Source organism: Bubalus bubalis, chromosome X, assembly GCF_019923935.1.
Source record: "Bubalus bubalis isolate 160015118507 breed Murrah chromosome X, NDDB_SH_1, whole genome shotgun sequence".
In the NCBI taxonomy this organism is placed as follows: Eukaryota; Metazoa; Chordata; class Mammalia; order Artiodactyla; family Bovidae; genus Bubalus; species Bubalus bubalis.
The window spans coordinates 91436535-91455799 of NC_059181.1; the positions used below are offsets into that span (position 1 = coordinate 91436535).

Genomic DNA, 19265 nt, shown 5'->3' on the forward strand with positions numbered 1-19265 from the left:
GCTTCTGAGGGTTGAGTGGCACAGTCAGTGCTATACTCTCAGGACTGAGAGAAATCTAAGAGGTGGTGGCTTTGTATACAGGCCACAGGACAAGTGGGCCACATTATCCACATAGATGTACGTGACGCCTCTCATGGTGAGGGAGGAACCTCAGCCTTGCTTCACTGAAGGTTGCTGAAGCTCTAACATGTCAGGCTTCTCTGGGTCTCTGAGAGATGGTCCCTAAATCAGGTCAGGGACAAACCCTTTCCTGTTACTCTGGGTGTTTGTGGGTTTCCCTATTTTCACATGTATTGAATATATTCTCACTGAGTCCTTCAGCCTTGAAAATTTGGGGCTTCTTTAGGATAAGACCTGTCTTGTACCTATCTGCCTCAGCCAGGAAAGGTTAGGGTGTTTTGATCTTTTCCTTGGTTATGGCTCCATCTTCTGAAAGGATGTGATCCAAAACTCTCCTTTATTCCACTACCTGGGAGATTACCACTGGGAGAAAAAGAAAGGGGTATGGTGGGTGCCAGAGATGGAAATGGTTTTCTGTTACCACTTAGGGATAGTTTAATGATACTACAGTTAGTGATGAAGAATCACTGTACTCTAAGCTCCCTATTTTCAGATGCTTGTAACTGCAAGGAATACAAAGGAGTACACATTCAAAACTCTTAACATGGCAGGGCTCTTGGAAAATGATGTTTTGTGAAATGTGGTATTATTAAGTCCTCTGTGATATGAATCACATAGTATTATAGCATAGGTTTTGAGGCATGAAATTTACATTTCTTAGAAGTCTAAGCAATGGTTTATGTGCGCTTAGATGAGGAATTGATCTCATCACCAAATCCATGAAGAAAATCAGTTTAAAACTATTCCAAGAGGCACCTAAAACTTAGCTCTTTTTCTCTCCCTCTCATTCAATTTGTTATGTACTCCAGTGCCTTTATTTCCATTTCCCACCATATTTTAGTCCCCATCAGTTCCTTATCAATTATGAACTATTTCGTATATACAGAAGATAATACAGCATATATGTAAGGTATATCATAATAATATAAAAACCTGTTTACCCATCACACAGCTTGAAAATTAGGACATAGCCAATGCTTTTGAATCCTACCTGTGCCCTCCATGATTCACTTTCTCATTCCTTCCCAGAGGTAACAACTATCTTGAAGTTTATTAATAATTCACTTATTTATACATTCACTGCATGGACATGTTCCTTCAAATTACATTATTTCTTGTCCATTTTGGAGTGTATGCAAATATAATTATCCTAGATGTATTACTTGTGTTTCTCCCCTCCCCCATCACCCTGTGTTGGCGAGATTTATGTATATTGATGTGTACAACTTATAAGTCAGTTTTCATTGCTGTACAGTTATCCATCATATGAAAATCCCACAATGTGTCTATTTCCTGTTTGTGGACATATGGGTTGTTTTCATTTTTATCTTTTTGCAAATCATTGTGCAGTGGACTTTCTCATTCATATTCCCTGATGCCCATCCATGAGAGTTTCTCTCGATTCTCAGTTGAGGGCAATTTTATACACAATGCCCCCCAACCAAGGAACATTTGATAATGTCTGGAAACATTTTTGGTCGTCATAACCGAGGATGTGCTGCTGGCACCTAGTGGGTAGAGGCCAGAGACACTGCTAAGTACCCTACAATGGACAGGACAGTCCACAATGCAGAATTGTCTCTTCCAAAATGTCAACAGTTGAGAAGCCCTGATCTCCAGTACATTCATAGACATGAAAGTCCTGGATCATAGTGTGCGCCCAAGTTCTGTTGCAGGGCAAAGCCAGTTCTGACCCCATGCTGGAACTGTTCCTTTGACTTGTTTTTCATTGCTTTTGTTCTAGTCATACACAATGGCTGCCTCAGAGAATCCTGCCCCTCTGCCTAACTGTTAAACTAAACTGCTTTTGTTCAAGACCCTATCCACATGTGGATGACTGAAAGGAAGAAGTTCAACATCTCCTTCCCGAGGCCTGCCATTCGAAGAGATATTGACAACATTTATGGGCTTTTCACTTTGTTTCCTCACCTCCTCCCACCTGATCTATAAAGGAATCTTGTATCCAGACCCTGATAAGATGGTTATTTTGAGACATTAGTCAGCCATCTGATAGGTCGGATGGCTTTCCAGATAAAATCGCATTCCTTGCCTCAACACCTTATCTCTGATTCGTTAGCCCATCGTGCAGGGAGCAGAGCAAGCTTGGGCTCAGGAACAGTTCAACTGTACCTGTTGTTGATTAGTCGTTAAGTCATGTCCGACTCTTTTGTGACCCCCATATACTGTAGCCTGCAAGGCTCCCCTGATCATGGAATTTCCCAGGCAAGAATACTGGAGTGGGTTGCCATTTCCTTCTCCAGGGGATCTTCCTGGCCCAGGGATCAAACTTGCATGTCCTGCATTGGCAGGTGGATTCTTTACTGCTGAGCCAGCAGGGAAGCCCCTCAACTTTACTAGGTAATCTCAAGTATCTTTCAAAATGATTGTACCGGTTTATATTCCCAATAGCAGGAAATGAGAATTCTACTTGCTCCACATTCTTGCCTACTTAGAGCATAATTACTGTCATTATCTTTTTTAAGTCGTAAGATTTTTGTTTTGTTTTTAATATTTATTTGACTGCGTTGGGTCTTGGTTGTGGCAGGTGGGATCTTTGTTCCAGTGCGCGTTGTGGCACGTGGGCTCAGTAGTTGCAGCTCTCTAGTTGTGAGACGTGGGCTTAGCTGCTCAGCAGCATGTGGGATCTCTAATTCCCTGTGTGCATGTCTGATTAGTCATTCAGTTGTGTCTGACTCTTTGAGACCCATTGGACTGTAGTCCTCCAGGCTCCTAAATCCCCAAATATTGGGATTCTCCAGGCAATAATACTGGAGTGGGTTGCCATGCTCTCCTCCAGGAGATCTTCCTGACCCAGGGCTCGAAGCTGCATCTCCTGTGTCTCCTGCACTGAAGGAGGATTCTTTTTACCCACTCACTAGCTGTTGGGAAAGCCCCTTAGTTCCCTGACCAGTGACCAAACCTGCTTTTCCTGCATTGCCAGGCAGGTTCTTAACCATCAACAACCAGGGAAGTCCCAACAATATATACTATATGAGGCCATTGTTAAGGGCCGCCCTGGTGGCTTAGATGGTAAAGAATCTGCTTGCAGTGCAGGAGACCTGGGTTCAATCTCTGTGTCAGTCTGTCCTCTGGAGAAGGGAATGGCTAACCACTCCCGCATTCTTGGGGCTTCCTTGGTGGCTCCGATGGTAAAGAATCTGCCTGCGATGCAGGAGATCTGGCTTTGATCCCTGGGTCAGGGAGAACCACTGGAGAAGGGAATAGCAACCTCACTCCAGGATTCTTGCCTGGAGAATTTACAAAATTTAAAACTGGCCTGCATAAATAGATGATACGAGTATACAAAACAGCTGGGGGAATGAAGAAAAAGAATGAGAGACTTGTGGGAGGTGGTCATTTTTATTTAACTCAGGTATTTACAAGTTAAAGAACTCTTTTCCTGAATAATACCACATAACTGGCATAATCAGGAGGGTGGGAAGCGAGGAAGCCACTGGACTACTCTGTTTCTGCTGAGACCATCACAGATTTTGGCTGCGAGACCACACTGACTCCTTCTCCATCTATACAGTCAAAGTAGATGTCTCATGCCTTGCCTTTTGATACCCACAAAGCGAGGACCTGTACCCCGGGACCTCTATTGTCACTGATGCAAAAGAAGTGAAATTTTATGAGCCCACACTCACTAACAGAAAACAGAAACCACAGGAGATTCACGGAATACACCTCATTCTCCTTCCAAGTCTCACGGGTGTTTCTTATCTACTTGGAAGAAGCTTATAGTCATGGAATCTAGGCCATCCAGGCAAGACGTCAGGAAAGGTAGACTTGGTTTCCAACTTCTATCAAGACTTACCTGGTGTAATTGGGATTGGGATGGAGTCAGGTGAGCTAATCTATGACATTTGCCCCAGGATGTAAAACTGAAGGTGGAGATGCCAGTTTGGAGGCCATGGTAGTAGTCCACCTGAGAGATGATGGTGTCTTGGATCAGGGTGACAAAAGCAAAGGTAGTTAGGAAGTGGTTGGATTTACATTTTACTCAGAAAACAGGACTCGCCTGTACATTATGGCAGGGTTGAGGGAAAGATAAAAAAAGCCTGAGGATCAATACTTCCTTTCACTCCTGTCCTAGACATCCAGTTTTCTTTGCAAACCCTCAAGCCTGGTCTAGGAGCCCCTCTGATGTATATCACCATATCATGTGTTTGGGAATTCCTTGTTTCATCATCTGTATTTCTACTACACAGTCATATCCCCAGGGGTCGATGTATGTGACCCTCTGTACATGGGCATAGCATTCAGCCGCAAAAAGGAATGAGAGAGGCCAGACACAAAAGGTCACATATTGTAGGATTTTATTTCTCTCAGCTATCTAGAAAATGTAAGTTCATAGAGGTAAACAGAAGATTAGTAGTTATCAGAGCCTGGTTGCAGTGAGGGGGAAATGGAAAAGGACTGATTACTGGCATGGGGTTTCCTTTAGGAGTGATGATTTATTTAGGGACAACAGAGAGAAAGGCTGAGAAGCATTGTGAACGTACTAAATGCCTGTGACATTCACCACAATAGTGCAATCATATTTTTAAACATAAAAAGCGCTTATTGGCTTAAGACTTCTGCAAATAGACTGGGAATTGACTGCAACAAATGCTGGGCTTCCTTTGGGGCTCAGCTGGTAAAGAATCCTCCTGCAATGTGGGAGACCTGGGTCTGATCCCTGGATTTGGAAGATCCACTGGAGAAGGGAATGGCTACCCACTCCAGTACTCTAGCCCGGAGAATTCCATGGACTGTGTAGTCCATGGGGTCGCAGACAGTCGGACATGACGTGACTGAGTGACTTTCACTTTCACTTTTCAGCAAATGCTGAAATGCATGCTTTAGGAAAACGCTTTGAACATAATACCGGGGAACAAAATAGAGGAATACTTGAAGATATCACTAAATTTTTAAAAGATGCCCCTATAGGGTTAAGGGAGCTACTGAAGAGAGCCAATAGATGTATTTGCCTCAAGAATTTTATGATTGTGGTGTTTCAGTGCTCCAGATGATAGCAGCCACGCTCCTAAAATATCCCCTAGTGGGCATAGGCACTCGGACATATGGCTCATAAAGTTAAATTGAGTCTTTGTCACTTAGAAATGGGCTTGACAGCTTGGGACCCAATGGACTATCCCCATTGAAAATACTGAGTATGAGCTAGGTAAAAGAAAAGAAGGCCGGTAAAAGGGGTGAAATCTATAATGCATAAGCTCTATATAGGGCAAGGTTGATTATCTTCACTGTGTCTCCTACTAAAGGCCATAACTCCCAAATACCATCACCTGGGAGATGGAGTGGGTAAACATTTAATATATGAATTTGGGAGGGGGTGTCACTGTTTAGTGTAGAGCAGGTGATTAGCCCAGTCATGAAAAGAAGTCTCTCTTCACTTCTCGGAGCCTTGAAGTGAATTGGGGAGCCCCGATGAATCCCTTTTCAGCTCCTATTTTTACTCCTTCCACTCTCCAGTCTCCATTCTCGAGGCATCCATGTCAACTTGTATGTTCTTTTCTAAGTAACTTTAGCAACATTAAAACCTGCAAAGTCTCTTTCTGTCTCTCACAGGAGGTTGAAACAGTTGTTCATATGTGATCTATGCACTTTATCTTTTTTTCTTTATATTTACATATATATAAAGAAAATAAATAAATAAATAAATATATGTGTGTATATATATACGTACTATTGATGTATAGTTGACTTACAAAGTTCCAGGTGCACAGCAAGGTGATTAAATTATACATATACACATATATTATTTTTCAGTTTGTTTTCCATTATAGGTATTTCAGGAGATTGACAAAGGGACTACAGTTCCCAGTGCTATATAGTAAAACTTTGTTGGTTGTTGCACACCTTTTTTTTAAAATTAGAAATCTAGCATTCTATTCATACTAAGTCAAACAAGTGGAATCAAAATGTCATAAATTTTTTAGTTAGGCAAACATTAATAAGTTTTCTAAAATATATATTATACGTACTAGTGAGTAGCTATTATTCACTTAATACCATTGTTCCATGAGTGGTCAACACAAAAGTAGGAGAGTTCTATACCACCAAAGATACCATTTAATAGAAAAACCTGACACATATCAGAATTACTTAGAATTTTTTGAAAAATGCCAAGGTATTGCTTTTATTCTCCAAAGCTACAGCTATGTTGCTAATGAGCAGCCATGCTTAAAATCAACTGGACCATATGATGACCTTTTAGTTTTACGTAGTGTGTTTCATTTTTTCTATTTCATATCCAGTGCTCCCGTTTAATTCAGTTTATGTTTTCCAATTTCTCCATCTCTTACCTTTGATGTTCTTTCTCAAGGCTTTATGAACTTTTTAAAATAAGTGTATCTGTGATGACCTGAGCTGACACAAGGTGGCAACTGGGGACCACACCCAGCTTCCCATACCCCAGGGTGCCGCCTGTAGGGACATTGCCATTTCGTTTTTGCAATGGTGCAATGTAAAGGACAGAGAAGGCAATGGCACCCCACTCCACTACTCTTGCCTGGAAAATCCCATGGACGGATGAGCCTGGTACGCTGCAGTCCATGGGTCGCTAGGAGTCGGACACGACGGAGCGACTTCACTCACTTTTCACTTTCATGCATTGGAGGAGGAAATGGCAACCCACTCCAGTGCTCTTGCCTGGAGGATCCCAGGGATGGGGGAGCCTGGTGGGCTGCCGTCTATGGGGTCGCACAGAGTCGGACCCGACTGAAGCGACTTAGCAGCAACAGCAGCAGCAATGTAAAGGAAGGGACTCCTGAGGGCTCAAAGTATGACCTGGTGCTGGAAGGCTTCCATGCAATCTGAAAGCCTTGATCACTCATTGGACGGTGGTCATGCCAATCCTTGCCTCCTGGCAAATGAGCTTAGAGCTGGCGCTGGAGGAAGTGGTCGTGGTTGACCCTTCCAGCTCCACCTACCGTCGCCAGCCCATCAGGGTCTTTCCCGCCTTGTCCACTGCCAGCTCAGCTTCGGTCTTGGTGGGCCGGTCTGCGGGCCACCCCCTCACCATTCCTGTTGTGGGGCCCACACCAGCAAGTCGCAGACTCCTGTTCCCTGTGCAGCCGACGTCTCTGCTGTCCCCACCCCCACCCCGCGGTCCCACTGCCAACAGCGTCTCCTCAGCGCAACACTCAGCCCTGCGGCCGCCATCTTCCCCACAGACCTCACTGCAGGACGATCACTGTCTGGCACGTCTCTCCTGCCATGTCTGCCATAGAGGAGCACTATTGGATCCCAGGTGGCCCGGAGAGAGCTGGTGGCGGGGCGGGCCGTGACCCCAGTCTCCTTGGGGTCCAAGCATCTGCTTGGGAGGGGACGGAAGGAGTCGAGGAGGCCACGGCTCTTCTGGCTTCCTTGGAGGTCTCCAGAGCCCTTCCCGGGGAGCAGGGTTGGCCACAGGCCACTGTGGAAGAGGAATGTGGTAGAGGGCCGTTAGAGGAGGAGGAGATGGCGGAAGACGTAGAGATGCAGGAGGACGAGGAAGAGGGTGAGATTGACTTCGATTTGGAGGACGTGGAGGAGGAGGAGCACCTGTCTGGAGAGGGCGAGGAAGAGGAGGACGACAGTGAGCAGGAGTGTGCGGCAGGGGTTATAAGCCTTGGGTTCTGTGTAGAGACGTTTGGGCCCCTGTTCTCGACACATGTCGACTCCTTGCTACACAATTTCCATGGCAACAAACATGTCCTGTTCCGGCCTCCCACTGACCGCCTGATGGCCAGGGGCCGCTCCCAGCCACCCTCGGAGCCTGGAGAAGGTCCGGTGCCTCCTCAGGAGCAGGAAGACGTGGGAGAGGGAGGCAGAGTCTTGCAGGGTGAGTAGCCGGTGGAGGGCGCTCCACCCTGGGAGCTGCGGGATCCTGCGGAGGGGGTTGCTTCCTAGAAGACAGAGGAACCAGCAGTGGAGGCCGAGTTCTGGGCGAGGAAGCCCTGACTGCTGCCTCTGAGACTGGGAGGTTGAGGCCTGTGATCCCGGAGGGGCTGAGGCGGGCAAGTGGTGGCTGAGCCTTCAGGCCCTTGTGGGGCCATTGAGCTCAAAGGCAGGTAGGTCTCTAGCAGTCACGCAGTGGGTCAGAACTCTCACAAACCTCCGGGCACAATTGACACAAGTGGAAGCCCAGTTCTGTAGACCTTCATGGTCTCGAGAAAAAGCATGCTGCCTTCTACCAACCTAGAGGCAAACAAGTGGCATCCCTCCCTTTTGGTCAACGGCTTTAAAAAATGTGAATATTCCCGGTAGGAGGATCTGAGAAAATGATGACATAGCACAGGGGCACTTTTCAGCGGTTGAGGAATCTGTGAGCATCCCCATAGAATTTGTCTTTAAGTCAAAGGAACATTTTTTTTCCATTGAAGTTCCTACAAACCCATACAGAATGGTATGAGTATCAAATGATTCGGATCCCTTCTCCAAAGGGGCCAGAAATAATCAGAGAGATCTGTGTGTTTATCTACTGGAAAGAGGGGGAAAATGTTTGTGAAAACTGTCAAGCAGCAGACATGATGGGGGGCTAGAAATGTATCCAGGTATTATTTGTTGTTTCTTTTATTAAACCTATTTCTCTTCTCTCTGGCCTAGACTCTGCTGCTGATTTTCAGTTGGGATATTTTCCCTGCCAACTTTGGACCCCAATGTCTGCATCATTCTGCCCCAATGATGAGGGTGAGGATCAGTATGAAAACACTGATGAAGACGAAGAGGTTGGAAATGAAAAACCTGAAGGACTCTAAATGGATGTGGTCTAAGCAAAGAGCAGCTCTGGATAATACAGGTATTGCTGTATAGGCTTTCATATGACATAACCATTCCTGACACATACCTGTTACTAACAGCTTTATATTTTTAATTTTTCTTCTGTAAATAAGAAAATTGTTGATATTTAATTTTGGAAAAACAGTTTAGTGTTAATAATATTTTCTAGATAATGTAGGAGGCAGTATGTTCTGAAATATATTTCATTTATATCCACAAGTCCTTTGTCCTGTAGCTTTAAGTCTACTACAGATGGGAAATTTACCAGACCTGGAAATGGAGACCAGTGCTTGTTTAGAGAATGGTCACCAGAAGCAGCAGCTACAGTGACTAGGCCATGCATTAGCTGGGTCATCATCACCTGGCCACAGAATTGTAGTCTCTTGTACTGGCAATGACTTTGAGAAAGCGATTCCTTACAAAGTAGTGAGATGTTAAGGGTTTCAAGAGAACTGCACTTCAGGATTAATTCACAAATATTAGTTCAAGTTAGATTTTTTTATTCAAAAGAAAAGGAAACTAGTCTCAGTAATATTATTGGTTGTCACTGAGTTGGTAATTAAATCTTTGTTTCGCTTTCCTCTATTCATTCATCTTTTAGTCTCTCTCACTCACTCTCTCAGTCTTTCTTAGTTTTCATGCATGTGGATGTTTGATAAAGCCTCATCCTCATTTTACACATGTGGAAACTGAAGGTCTGGAAATAGGAGGGATTGATGATTTGTGCAAGGGAACACTAGTTTTCAAGGTGGAATGACTTATTTAAATCACAGTGTGGCCTGTCAAGGAAACAGCAAGCATTTATAGTGGTGGGCAAGAGGGAGATAAGTTTTGCGTGAGCAATGATGTGCACCCTGATCACCAAGGGTCTGGGTTACAAGAAGAAAGCATTTTGTTTTCTCCTCATTGAGAAAATAGATGTACACAGTGTTGACTCATATTTAGAAAGTCACTGGTGCATGTTATTGGGGTACAATTGTTAACTGGCTCTTATTTCATCCTACAGTGGGAAGGCAGAGGAAGAAGCAGACAGCAAAGAAAAGATGAATCTGTTCTTCATGGATATTCTTGTTTTCATTAGCCTGAAATACTAATTTTGTTTCAAAGTTTCAACGCCCCAAAATGATATTAACTATTGACATCTGACTTTACTCTTGCCTTTTACAGAAAATTGATAGTATTGTTCACATTGGAAATAAAGCTTGTTTGAAATTAATTCTCCCTTAGCCCAGTCAAGTTGACACGAAAATTAACCATCATAATTCCTGTGGAGAATACTCACCCTGTACATTGCCCATGAGATGACATACTTACAGGATGATGACCTTCCCCGTATAACAAAGACAATTTGAACAAGTCCTAGGTGTCAGGGTGCTCTAACAAACACATTTGTTAACAAATGTATTTTCTTAATTAAGAATGAAATGGATAACATGTTTATAAAGTAGTCTTTCAAGGTAAGTTAGAGAAAAAGGTATTCTAAAGGCCAGTGACTAGAGGCCCATCCCTTTGTCTCAATTTATTCTGCTCCTGCCCAAGGTCAAGATTGATTATCTCTAACTTGGATCATTAACAGCCTCATTCTCTCTGATTTTCTGCACTTTCACTATGATGTGTCTAGGAGTGAATTTTTGTTTTTTATCTTGCCTAAAACTCACTGAGGTTTTAGAATCTGTGCTTTTCACTTGCTCTGAAAAATCCTTGGCCATCATTTTCTTCCCCATTTCTCTCTCCTGTCTTTCTGGGATTTGAATTAAACATATACTGTGTATCTCTTATCCTACTTTTTTTCATATTAATTTATTTCTCCAGGCAGAATTCTGGATGATTTCTTCTACTCTATCTTCCAATTCAGTAATTGTCTTAGGTTTATTTTTCTTGATTACATTTATCACGATCTAATGGTTATGCCAAGTTTTATTTATTTATTTATTTTTTGCTGAGCTTCATGGCTTGTGGGATCTTCCTTTCTCGACCAGGGATTAAAACCAAGCCACTGCAAAGCACAGTGAACGCATGAGTCCTAATGGCTGGAGACCAAGAGAATTCAGTCTCTGCTGCTTTTTATGATTTTCTGTTCCCTGAAGATATTTTAAAACATACTTTTTAATTTTTTGAAATATGGGCCATAGTGATTATACTCTACTCTTCATTCTGGCTGTCACTTACAACATATGTTTTTTTCCTTCTGTGCCTACATAAGGTACAGGGCTTGAAGTTCCTTGGATCACTACAGTGATGTATATCCAGGCTGCAATTTATTCCAGTGCTTGTTACTTGTGGTTCACTATTACCTGAAAGGGGTAGTCACTTATTTTCAGCTTAAAGTGGTGGCAGAGCTCATCAGACCTACTCATTGGAGCTGTGGGATTTGACTTTCATTTTCTTTTCCCATGAGGCCACCAAAACCACAGATCAGTTCCATAATTCTTTCTTCTAGATTCAGCTAATGCCCTCAGGAAAAACTGGCTCTGAGTGCTGGGCTTTCCTATTTGGGTTCTTGTCTTCTTGAAGATTTTAGTCTCATAGTTTCTTAGTGCTTAACAAAGATACTTTCTTTGTACATTTCATCCAGTAATTTTTAGTTGTCCTCATTGGGGTGGTTAGTCCAAATTACTAAGCCTGCCATTACTGTAAGCAGAGGTGTTCACCACCCTCCTAACTTCTCTCCTTGTCACCAATCTCTCTTTCTTCCAGTTTCTCCTCTAGAAAGTAACTGAAAGTTTCTTCCTGATGGTGTTATTTTCCTGCACAAATCCTCCAAAAGCTTGCTGCTAAATGTAAATTAGAAATCAAATTCCTCAGTTTGGACAAGCAGATCGAAAATGCTCTTTCTGAGAAAGTACTGTATAGCGCAGGGAACTCTGCTCAATACACTGTGGTGACCGAAATGGAAAGGAATTCTAAAATAGAGGGGTAACTGATTCACTTTGTTATACAGCAGAAGCGGCTATAACATTGTAAAGCAACTCTACTCCAATAAAAATTAACTTAAAAATAAAAGAAGAGATGTGGATGGAAAGTGGAGTATGTGGAGTAGATTATGGAGAGAAAACATGAAGAAACGTTCTCTGCCAGTTACTGAGAAGTCTGAAATTTTTAAAGTAAGAAAATGATGTGATTTTATTTGGATTTAGACATGGCACTTTACTGGCAGTATGGAAATTGTGTAAGTGTCATAAATAGAATGTCTGCATCCCCCCAAAATCTGTATGTTGACATCTTAATTCCCAAGGCAATGGTATTAGACGGTGGAGTGTATGGGAGGGGCCTAGGTCATAAGGGTGGAGTCCTCACGAATGTGATTAGCGCCTTATTTAAGAGGGTCCAGAGAGATACTCTGCCCCTTCTGCCAAGTGAGGACATAGTGAAAAGTTGGCATTTAAGATCCAGGAAGTGGACTTCAGGAGACACCAAATCTACTGGTGCCTTGATCTTGGATAAACCGGCTTCTAGGACTGTGAAAAATAAATGTTTGCTGTTTATAAAATAAAGCATTCTTTCTTAGCTTCATTTATTCACTGAGTAGGTATTTTCTGTGCACTGAATGTGTGGCCCTCACTAGGCCAGATGCTTCCTCTTCTTTTGCTTCTTACTTCATTTACCTCTTGTCTTACCTCCCAATGCACCTTATACTTTAGCAAAACTGAAATACTCATTGTCATGTGACAGAGCTGGGTCAGATAACAGATAGGCTAACTCCTAGGTCAGTGATATTTCCTCTACCTCAAAATACGATATTCATGTCTAAGTCATAATACATATTCATGTTTAAGTCCATTCAATCTAGATATCTGTGTACATTCTAATAAATGACCAAGACAAAAACTCAAAAAGCACAAAGTGCCTTTCTCATATTCCTTACTGTCTTTTGGAATCTTGCTCATATATATCTGGGATGTAAGCTCTGGAAAGAAATTCATTTTTGCCATCAAGCTTTTGGTAATTTCCATAGTCACAAGGGGGTCTTCCTTGGTGGCCCGGTGGTAAAGAACCCACCTGCCAATGGAGGAGACACGGGTTCGATCCCTGGGCTGGAAAGATCCCCTGAAGAAGGAAATGGCAGCCCACTCCAGTATTTTGCCTGGGAAATCTTAGGGACAGAGAAGACTACAGTGGGGTCCCGAGAGTCAGACACAACTTAGTAAGTAAACTAAAACAGTAAAACTGTGAGGCTTTTCTGTCTACATGTTGGGGCCAGGATGCTGGAGCATTAGAGTGGCCTGCTCTCCAGGGGCTAACTGCCTTGAAGATCTGATACACTGACTTTTGCCTCCTTCCCCTTCTATGATGCCAGCCAAGAAGCCTCACGTCAACTTTGCACCCCTTGGCTATGGGAGGGGGGCACTCCAGGTGCCCAATTTCTGTCCTGATGACCCTCCAGAGCCCTATCATAAAACTCATTGACTGAACCTCTTCTACCCTTTCCAGAAGAGAGGCACTTGGGTTGCCTGGAAGCCCAAGGATCTCAGAACGATCCCCAGTCAACTATCTTCTGATCCCTCGAAGTTGTCTAGAGCTTTCAGAATTCAACATGGACAGTCCATTTACTCCTTTCACAATGAAAAGCAAACTCTTGGGCATGTGCTGTTTGAAGAGAAAAGCAGATTTTGCATTTTTGCAGAGGGAAGGTGCAGGGTGGGGTGCCCCACTGCTGCGAACACGCAGCCCAGTTCTCCAGCCTTCCAGGGTGCTAGAGCTGACCCAGGAATGACCGCAGTGACCAGAATGAGCAGAGGGCTAGGTGGTGCCCAAGCCGTAATAGCAGGCAGAATCGCATGTCTTTTTGAATGGCTCCTGGCATCTGTGGAATTTGCTAACCTGGCGATGCCATCGGGGTGGGCAGAGCCAGGTGCGTGCCAGGCTTCCTGAAGGCTCCCTGGCAGGCAAAAGTGCTTCAAAGGCTATGCACTCCAAAGCAAAGGGATTCGTCCTTGGCGTGCTTCGTGGAGTGGAGCTCCTGGGCTGCTGATCTTGCCGCTCTCAGGCTCAGGGTCACTGATCATCCCCACCTTCCCTAAGGTAAGATGGGCTCACCCTAAAGGCTGGCTCTTAGAGGAAAAACAAGCTCTACTCCCCCGCACCCACCCACCCCCTCCACTCCCTCCACCTCGTAGATTACGGGTTCACCCTGTCGTCTGTCTTCCTCCAGGTCCACAGCTGTCTGCAGTGTTCTCCAACTAGGAACTATGGCGTCCAGAGGTGCTGCGAGTCGTCGTATTCCTACTGCTCCACAGGATCCTGCTCTTGAAGGGCAACAACTGCAATACCACCTGGAAACTCCAGTTTGACGTCCAGCCCAGCCTCCTCTGATGTTCCTGACGTCATTCTCGACTTTTTTAATTGGTAAGCGGAAGTCGCCAAGCTGCCAGGAACTGGGAGTGCGGTGGATGAATGGACAAACTTTTAGAAGGAGACGGCTGGGGGAGATGGCCTGGGCTTTTAAACCCTTGCCCATGCACCCTGCCTACTGGCCAGTTCCTAGAGGAATTGGTGATGAAGGTGGGGACGTGCAGTTTAGATGGAGCCCCCTTGCTCTAGTGCCTGTGTTACTGTGGTAGCTAACAGCGCCCCGGCCATGGGGGTTGGGGAACTGCCATCCCAGGGTCGGCCCATCCATGTCCAGGGACTGAGTTCTCCTCAGTCATGTGTACTGGCCTCTGTGTTTATGTGTGTGTGCGTTTGTGCGTGTAAGCAGGGAGCGGCCAGTTGTGAGATGATGGCTAAAAATAATATTTTGCACTGAGTTGACATGTGGTATATTTGAGAGAGCCTTGAATGGCCTACTCTCAAGTTTCTGTCCCCGCTCTGCTCCACCAGATAGGGTCCTGTAGCAACAAACCTCCATGTTGAATGCACCAGATGCATTCCCGCTTAATATCGCTGTATAGTGTTTCCTTGTCAGGTTTCTTGTTGACTCAAAGAAGCCAATCACATCCTTGCTCAGGAACCAGGGGCTACCTCACCCTCCAAATACTGCAAATCCCTCTTCCCACAGACCCTTTTGCTTCACTCTGTTCCAGAAGGCAACTCCCATATGTCCTACATGGGCCTGCGGTGTCCACCTTTCCTGGGCTTCCCGAGAAGTGAGTCACTGTGTCTCTAAACTATCCCTGTAACCACCCAGAAGGTCTGGACCACTCATGATTAGACGAGATAAAAATCCAAAGCTGTAAATTTGCACTGCTAGGAGTGTGAAATATTCTGAGGGGATTTGTACAGAGAGAAAAGACAAAAAAAAAAAAAAAAAAATCCATGCAACTGAAGTGGCAGCACATAGCAGAAGATGGTTTCAGTCTGTACCCCTCTGGCTTGGGAGCCCAGCAATCTTCTGCTGTGCCACTCTGTTACCTTTGTCCCTGATGTAGTAAAAGTCCTGATCATCCTAGATACAGGGAAAAATGACCATAGCACTTTTGTGACACAGTGCTGAAATGAATTCAAACCCAACTCAAGCCAGAGACTTTAAAATTTATTAAGCAACCATTGTCATAGAGGAGACCCCTAGCGCTAATGAAACTGATTTGAGGCTCTCTGAAGGAAAAAAACGCATAATTGTGAGCAGAGTAGAGAGGACACCTCCCCCATCACACACAGAAAGTTTATCCAGTGACAAACAAGCAAAAAGGATCAGAGAGAAACACATCAGAAAACTTGAATACAGAGGGAGGAATGAATTTAAATTGATGCAAAGGCCCACAGTTTAATCTGGTTGGAAATCTAGAATTTGCTAAAAGAATTTGTACCCCGGTAAGACCTTTGTTCTTGGCAGACAACTGTCTTCTCACTGTGTCCTCACATGGCCTTTTCTTTGTTTAGTGTGGGGGGAGAGAGAGAGCTCTGTGGTATCTCTTCCTCTTCTTATAAGGATGCCCCCCTATTGGGTTAGAGCTCCATGCTTATGACATCCATGTCAGCAAACACAGTCAAATAGGGGTTAATGCTTCAGCATAGACATTTTGAGAGAATAGGATTCGGTCCATAACATCTTGATATATATTTTGTGTGCCTGTGAGGCCAGTGATTCCCAGAGTTCTTTACCTCAACTGGGACAACTTTTAGGCAGTGGCCCAAGAGTTTATAAAAAATGTACAGATGGGCCCATTTGCCAGCCAGGGCATCCAGTACTAAAAGGAGGATGGGCCAATTGTGCTGACCCATTGGTCCTGTCCTTTATCATGGGTATTGTCACTATCCATCAGTATTACTGCTTTCCATCCCTCCAGGGGATGATGGTGACAATACCATATGTAGTGTACAAACATTCAATATTTCCCACACAAGGGATTCCAAGGGGCTCCCCAGGTAGCCAAGAGGTCTGGAAGAGGGATGGCTTCTTCTACCACTATCTCATCTGCCCTCTTGCAAGAAAGATATGCCAGAAACTGTCTTGTACAGGGAGGCTCAGTAACCATGCTGAGGTTTTGGGGTGCTGGTTCCTTGATCCAAGGCATGCTGGGCAACTGCGTACAGGGTGTCACTGGCTCAGGGACTCTGAGAACCTCTATTTTGACGATTGCTCATTATGTGGCTGATACTTGCCACTCTAATGGTTTGTAGTACAAAGCCAAGAAGGGCAGTTTCTTGCATCAGTAGCCTGTGGGCAACTTATAGCAATCATGGGTAGTCCAGAGATGCCAGGGGGCATGAACAAAGGTTACTAAAGCCTCAACAATGAAGAGGCTTCATTGGAGACACTACTGGGAGTGTCCATTGTTTTAGCCTTGGACAGGCTCTAGAGTCTTTTGTTGGAAGAAGCTTTTATCATTTTGTTAATATAAATTCTTTTAGTAAATTCTGGGTTTCTAGTTGGATTAAACTGTAACTGTAGACAGAAGCAGCCATACAACAAGTTTATATATTGATTCACAAGGAGCATAGGAACCTAACCCTGTATACCCGCTGGGAGCAATGGTTTAGTGGTCACTAATTCATTACTTGTAGTGACTTTATAGGATATAAAGTGAACACACACTCACACGTTGCAGGAACTGATGTTTCTTGATCAGCATGTGAAAATATGTTAGGATCACAGTTATGCTCAGGGCCTGTTCCTATTCCCATGCCCTCGGGAAGGAAAGCTACCTGCTAAAAGCCTCAGGTATCTTGGTTGACACATCAGAAAGCTTTGGAAAGGCCAGATACCTGTAGGGCTCAGGCTGGGTACTTGAGTATACTCATCCAAGACACCTCCAGGCTGGAAGCACATGATTAATGAGAGAAATGCCAGTTCCCAGAATGAATGTCTTTGAGAAGACAGCCTTAAAGCCTAAGAATCTGAAATGAATTTTCTGGGTAAAGCCAGAAGGTTCTCTCTTTGTGTCAAGCCACATTCCCAGTTCTAAAAACAGGTATACAAGAGAAAGTTTAACATGGTTGTGACAACAAAATGTCCTTCCCAGCTCAGATAATGTGACTTTGTGCAGGAGAATGTAGACTTGTTAGCTCAGCTCAGGAGGGCACTGAGGGTGGAAGATTACTTTTCCTGGCGCAGTCAGCTGCCCCTGGATGGATCCCCACCAACATGGAGAGCTGTGTCCATGCTGACTCCAAGATGGGGCTCTTTAGGGGGTTGAAGTAATTCTTTTTTTCTGTCGGCTGCCCTCTGCCTGCTTCCTCTCCTCTCCACTTGCCCAAATGCCTGCACTCTATCCCAGCCTCTCATCCTGCCTGGTGACATTGACCCAGTCTTTGTGCCCCATCCTCTGGAGAAAAGCTGGAGAGGAGAAGAGGAAGAGGCTGCCTCAGTGCGTGCTTCTGGCTCACTCACCATATGAAGAGAAGGGAGCAGGGGAAAGAATGTGCATACCTAGGACTACATGCGTCTGTGTGTGCCCGAGAAGGCACGGCCCTCAAAAGGTGACAGCTGGGGTACTCCCTGCTGTTTGTTCTCTGGGAAACTATGTGATGTTTACTGATAACCAGTGACTTCTCTGTTTCAGCAAAAGCCTTGCAAATGAAGCTGGTTTAGATTTTTGACAGGGTGCTGACAGGATATCGTGTTCATCTTAGTCCACATAAAAGAGGAAACCTGCTACTAGGCACTTGAGGGTTGTTTTTTTTTTTTTTTTTTTTGAAGTATAGTTGATTTTCAATGTTGTGTTAATTTCAGGTGCACAACAGAGTGACTCAGTTTTACATATACAGACATTCTTTTTTACATTATTTTTCATTGTGGTTTATCACAGGATATTGAATATAATTCCCTGTGCTATACCGTAGGACCTTGTTGTTTATCCATTCTGTGTATAATAGTTTCCATCTGCTAGACCCAAACTCCCAATCCATTCCTCCCCTACAACCTCCCCCTACCCCAGGCTGCTGCTGCTGCTGCTAAGTCGTGTCCAACTCTGTGCGACCCCAGAGACGGCAGCCCACCAGGCTTCCCCGTCCCTGGGATTCTCCAGGCAAGAACACTGGAGTGGGTTGCCGTTTCCTTCTCCAATGCATGAAAGTGAAAAGTGAAAGTGAAGTCGCTCAGTCGTGTCCGACTCTAGCGACCCCATGGACTGCAGCCCACCAGGCTCCTCCGTCCATGGGATTTTCCAGGCAAAAGTACTGGAGTGGGGTGCCATTGCCTTCTCCGCACCCCAGGCTAGGCAACCACAAGTCTGTTCTCTGTGTCTGCTAGTCTGTTTCTGTTTCATAGATAAGTTCATTTGTAGACAGTTGAGGGTATTTTTAATGACCTTTTAATTGTCATTTTAAAAGAATACATTTGAATCAGTTCTAATGAGGTGGATGAAACTGGAGCCTATTATACAGAGTGAAGTAAGCCAGAAAGAAAAGCACCAATACAGTATACTAAAGCATATATATGGAATTTAGAAAGATGGTAACGATAACCCTGTATGCAAGACAGCACAAGAGACACAGATGTATAGAACAGTCTTTCGGACTCTGTGGGAGAGGGAAAGGGTGGGATGATTTGGGGGAATGTCATGGAAACATGTATAATATCATATAAGAAACGAATCACCAGTCCGGGTTCGATACAGGATCCTTGGGGCTGGTGCACTGGGATGACCTGGAGGGATGGTACGGGGAGGGAGGTGGGAGGGGGGTTCAGGATGGGGAACACGTGTACGCCCGTGGCGGGTTCATGTTGATGTGTGGCAGAACCAATACAATATTGTAAAGTAATTAGCCTCCAATTAAAATAAATGAAATTTTAAAAAATATGTGTTTAACTTATTAGTTTATGTTGGGTCTTAGTTGTGGCACATGGGATCTTCATTGCCTACATGCAGCATCTCTTAAGTCAGGGCATGTGGGATATTTATTTTTAGTTTGCGGGTTGTTTAGTTGCAGCCTATGGGATCTTTAAGCTTTGGTGTGTGGGATTTTGTGGTGGCATGGGGGATCTTTTAGTTGTAGTG

General features: G+C 44.4%; 1 protein-coding gene across 1 annotated transcript; it reads left to right on the top strand.

Annotated features, from left to right (window-relative positions):
- The first annotated feature begins 6809 nt into the window (after nucleotides 1-6809).
- Nucleotides 6810-12403, top strand: LOC112582360. Its single transcript, XM_045164444.1, has 3 exons — nucleotides 6810-7948; nucleotides 8707-8905; nucleotides 9893-12403. The coding sequence occupies exons 1-2, from the start codon at nucleotides 7342-7344 to the stop codon at nucleotides 8862-8864; spliced, it is 765 nt and encodes a 254-aa protein (XP_045020379.1). The 5' UTR covers nucleotides 6810-7341; the 3' UTR covers nucleotides 8865-8905; nucleotides 9893-12403.
- The last annotated feature ends 6862 nt before the right edge of the window (nucleotides 12404-19265 follow it).